This window comes from Prunus mume, linkage group LG6 (genome assembly GCF_029339155.1).
Source record: "Prunus mume cultivar Tortuosa linkage group LG6, ASM2933915v1, whole genome shotgun sequence".
NCBI lineage: Eukaryota > Viridiplantae > Streptophyta > Magnoliopsida > Rosales > Rosaceae > Prunus > Prunus mume.
The window spans coordinates 21,880,136-21,883,678 of NC_142703.1; the positions used below are offsets into that span (position 1 = coordinate 21,880,136).

The window sequence follows — 3,543 nt, forward strand, 5'->3', positions numbered from 1 at the left end:
AATCGTGAGAAATCGCTTTGTTGGTTATCTGCTACCACAAAGGAAAGCAGGAACCAATTGGAGAACAACCAAGGGATAACACTGATTGGAATGGAATGGTAGAGATTTGGGGGAGCAATAAAGATAGGAGGCATAAAACCCCAGCAAAGAGGCAAGAAGCCTAGAGGCATGAAGCCCAAAAAACGAGCAGGAAAGCTTGGGCACGAACCGTGAAAGAAAATAAAAAACCAGCGAAGAGAGATGAGGGGAGGGGTAGAGACCTCCTCCCCCACAAGGAGGAGATGCGGCGCTGGATTTGGAGAGCCCAAGTTTTGCTAGGTCGCGGCGCTCTCACAAGTTAGTTGTCCATGTTCCCTAAATTTTGTAATCTGTTATGTTGTGTTTTGTTTATTTATTTTTGTAGTAAATTCAAGGACACGTTTCAATTTATGTCAAACTCCTCCAAATTTCGTTAAGTTTTGACCACTTACCCCTCACGAGGAGGTTCACTCCAGCCATATAACAATAAAACACAATTTGGAGGTGTTCCCAATCATTTTAGGAGCGATTTTGGAGCTTAAGGTTCCCCAAAAAAATTACATATATGGGTTGAAATTTGGGCAAATTGGGAGGAATTTGGAAGAAATTTGACCCAAGTTGACCAAAATACCCTCTACGTGAGTGGCACGTGATAAAAAATTCAGAACTTACCAAAATTGAAATGTGTCCTTAAATTGCTTTGCAAGGATAAAATTGACAACTACAAGGATAAAAATGAAAATTTAAAACTACAGGGATCCAAGTGGTAAAACTGACAAACTAAAGGGACTACATCTACAAATGGTTTTTTTGCCTATTTTATTTATTTATTAAATTGTGGTTAGGAAATGGGAAAAAATTTAAAAAAAGGGATTATTTTATTTATTTATATATTTCTTGTAAATGAGCGGACGCAGTGGTATTTTAGTAATTTGAAGGCACAGGCAAGTGCAGGCCCCAGTGAGCATCAAAACCCTAAACACTCTAAAACCCTAAGCCATTCGCTGTATTGGAAAGCCACCCTTCCCGCAAAAGCAACACTCAGAGCTTCTCATTCCTTCATCAGCGAAAAATCATGCGTCCTCCAAGAGGCGGCGGTGGGTTTAGGGGCAGCCGCGGTGGTGGCGGCGGCTTTAGAGGCGGCCGCGGAGGAGGTGGCCGTGGTGGAGGTGGACGTGGCTACCGCGATGAGGGTCCTCCTTCTGAAGTCGTAGGTCTGTTCATTATTCTTTCTCAGCTTTTCTTCACCTTGTTGGGTTTTCGATGAAAGGAAAAATCCCATTTGGTAATTGTTTCTGTTTCTTCTGTTTAATGGGGATTTAGGTTTTCCCTGAAGGTTTCAACTTTGTTTTTATCATATATTTTGGTTTTATGGCTGTCAAGTTTGTTGAGAAATAATCTGTTAGTTAGAACTTGAGTTGGTGGAAATATGTTTCAGTTACTGTAAAAGAAAAAGAAAAAAAAATTGGTTTGGTGCTACAGTTTGAGTATTATTAGGGTGTCAATATAGTTATTTTTGTTTTTCAAGTCACTAATTAACGTGTTAGATCTCTGATTTATATGTCTTGCTGTTTTTTACTCGGAAAGCAAATAGAGATATGTTAGAAAATCTGTTTCTTTTTCTTACTAGATGATTTGTTGATTGTTGAGACTTGTAATGATACCTTTTGGGTGTGCAGAGGTTTCGACATTTCTTCATGCGTGTGAAGGTGACGCGGTCACAAAGCTCACAAATGCGAAGAAGGTGCCCTATTTTAATGCCCCTATCTATCTGCAGAACATGACTCAGATAGGGAAGGTTGATGAAATATTTGGTCCAATCAATGAATCTGTGAGTCCTCTTGTGCGCCTTTATGATGCCAACTCCTTGTAGCTTGTGTTTAGTACTGACATGTACTATGGTGTTTTGTGTTGCAATTGTAGTTATTCTCGATTAAAGTGATGGAAGGCATTGTGGCAACTTCATATTCACAGGGCGATAAGTTCTATATTGACCCAGCAAAGCTTCTTCCTCTTGAAAGATTTCTTCCACAGCCAAAGTATGCTTTACTTCTGCATTATTTAGATTGCATTGTCATATTTGAGTTGAAATAATGATAAGGTTAATTTGTTTGCTCTACTCTACAATGCATGCCTTGTGATGAACAACTGCAAAGCCTATATCATTCCATATCACTGTCTGCCCTTATTCCAATGTGGTTATTATCAAGAAGTTGGCAGGGGATGGGGATTTATGCTAATGTAATCTCAAGTTTGATGTCCTAAGTTTTTATTTTAGTGTGACAGCATGATTCGTGCTTTGATTAGGATGACAAAGTCAGTCTTCTATACTGTCAACTTGAGGTCAGGCTTTGGTTTCAAGCTAATAGGACAAGCAAAAAGCTAATCTCTCTAGCTTACTCCTGGTCACATTGCTGGACCAAGTACTACTTGTTAGAGATGTTCCATGGGTTCTTTGGGCACCTTCTCAATGAACTCTTTATTTTTTGGCCTATCTTCAACTGTTCTGTTTGATAACAGCAGGAGTTGGTTGATAAAATGTGTTTTTATAAGGTTTATCTAGAAGCTAATTTTATGGCTGATCCATGGCTCATTTTGGTCACTCTTATCGATTCCCTTTGTGGGTTAGCTTCATTGTCGATTTTAGTGATATGGTTTTGATTATTTTTGAGCTTATCAGTTATTGTCATTAGTTCTCTCCCCCAAAAGTAAATCCTCAGTCTACCAGTGAGTGTGGTTTTGTGTTATTTGTATTTAGTAGCATACAAAAGGTCTTCATCCAATCCTCGTCTATATTAGTTGTCATATTATTCTCTTGATGCATGAATCCATGCTTGTGAGTGACACTTGAAGCATCTTAAAACATGTCTTTTTCATTCAAAGAATTTAAATGGATGGTTTTGTTGCAGGGGACAGAAACCAGCTTTTTCTCGAGGTGGAGGCCGTGGTGGAGGCAGAGGTGGTAGTTTTCGTGGTGGTGGCCGTGGAGGTGGTGGTTTTCGAGGAAGGGGTGCTCCAAGGGGCGGCAGAGGCCCCCCAAGGGGTGGTAGCCGTGGTGGTGGCTTCAGGGGCAGAGGGAGATTTTAGAATAGCATTTTGTAATGTTTCTAGTGCCCCCATTTTGCGTGGTCATTTCAGGATGCGCATTTGGGGCTCACAAAAATTACCATTATATGCTGATTTTGGTGTTGACATGTGGTTAATGGATTATTTATTTTACTGCGTATTGTAGTTTTATCCTGGCTGCAATCTGGACTTGAGTGGAGATTTAATCATAGATGTTTATTCTGAATTTATAAAATCTGTTTTGAAAAAGTGCCTGGATAATGGATCTTATCCAGGCTTTGGTACCATTTGTTATGTTGTGAAATACTCAATCCTCATTGAGTATTGTCTATGCCCTCCAACATCAAATATCCGAAGGACCAACGTCTTCTCTAGTAATTTCCATCAAGCTTTTGAACTCTACAAAGCCAGTGTAAGAGCTTTATTTCTTTGCTTCTTTCATTTAACCTCCATTGGTAT

The 3,543-nt window shown here is 39.6% G+C and overlaps 1 protein-coding gene across 1 annotated transcript; it reads left to right on the forward strand.

The window, feature by feature from the left end:
- Positions 1-992: 992 nt before the first annotated feature.
- Positions 993-3,319, forward strand: LOC103336027 (putative H/ACA ribonucleoprotein complex subunit 1-like protein 1). The gene is made up of 4 exons (XM_008239062.3): positions 993-1,232; positions 1,698-1,849; positions 1,942-2,057; positions 2,928-3,319. The coding sequence occupies exons 1-4, from the start codon at positions 1,094-1,096 to the stop codon at positions 3,103-3,105; spliced, it is 585 nt and encodes a 194-aa protein (XP_008237284.1). The 5' UTR covers positions 993-1,093; the 3' UTR covers positions 3,106-3,319.
- Positions 3,320-3,543: the final 224 nt, after the last annotated feature.

Coding starts and splice junctions, on each gene's coding strand:
- LOC103336027 (XM_008239062.3), top strand. CDS start 1,094: ATGCGTCCTCCAAGAGGCGGCGGTGGGTTTAGGGGCAGCCGCGGTGGT. Junction 1,233..1,697: donor TCCTCCTTCTGAAGTCGTAG/GTCTGTTCATTA, acceptor TTGGGTGTGCAG/AGGTTTCGACATTTCTTCAT. Junction 2,058..2,927: donor AGATTTCTTCCACAGCCAAA/GTATGCTTTACT, acceptor GTTTTGTTGCAG/GGGACAGAAACCAGCTTTTT.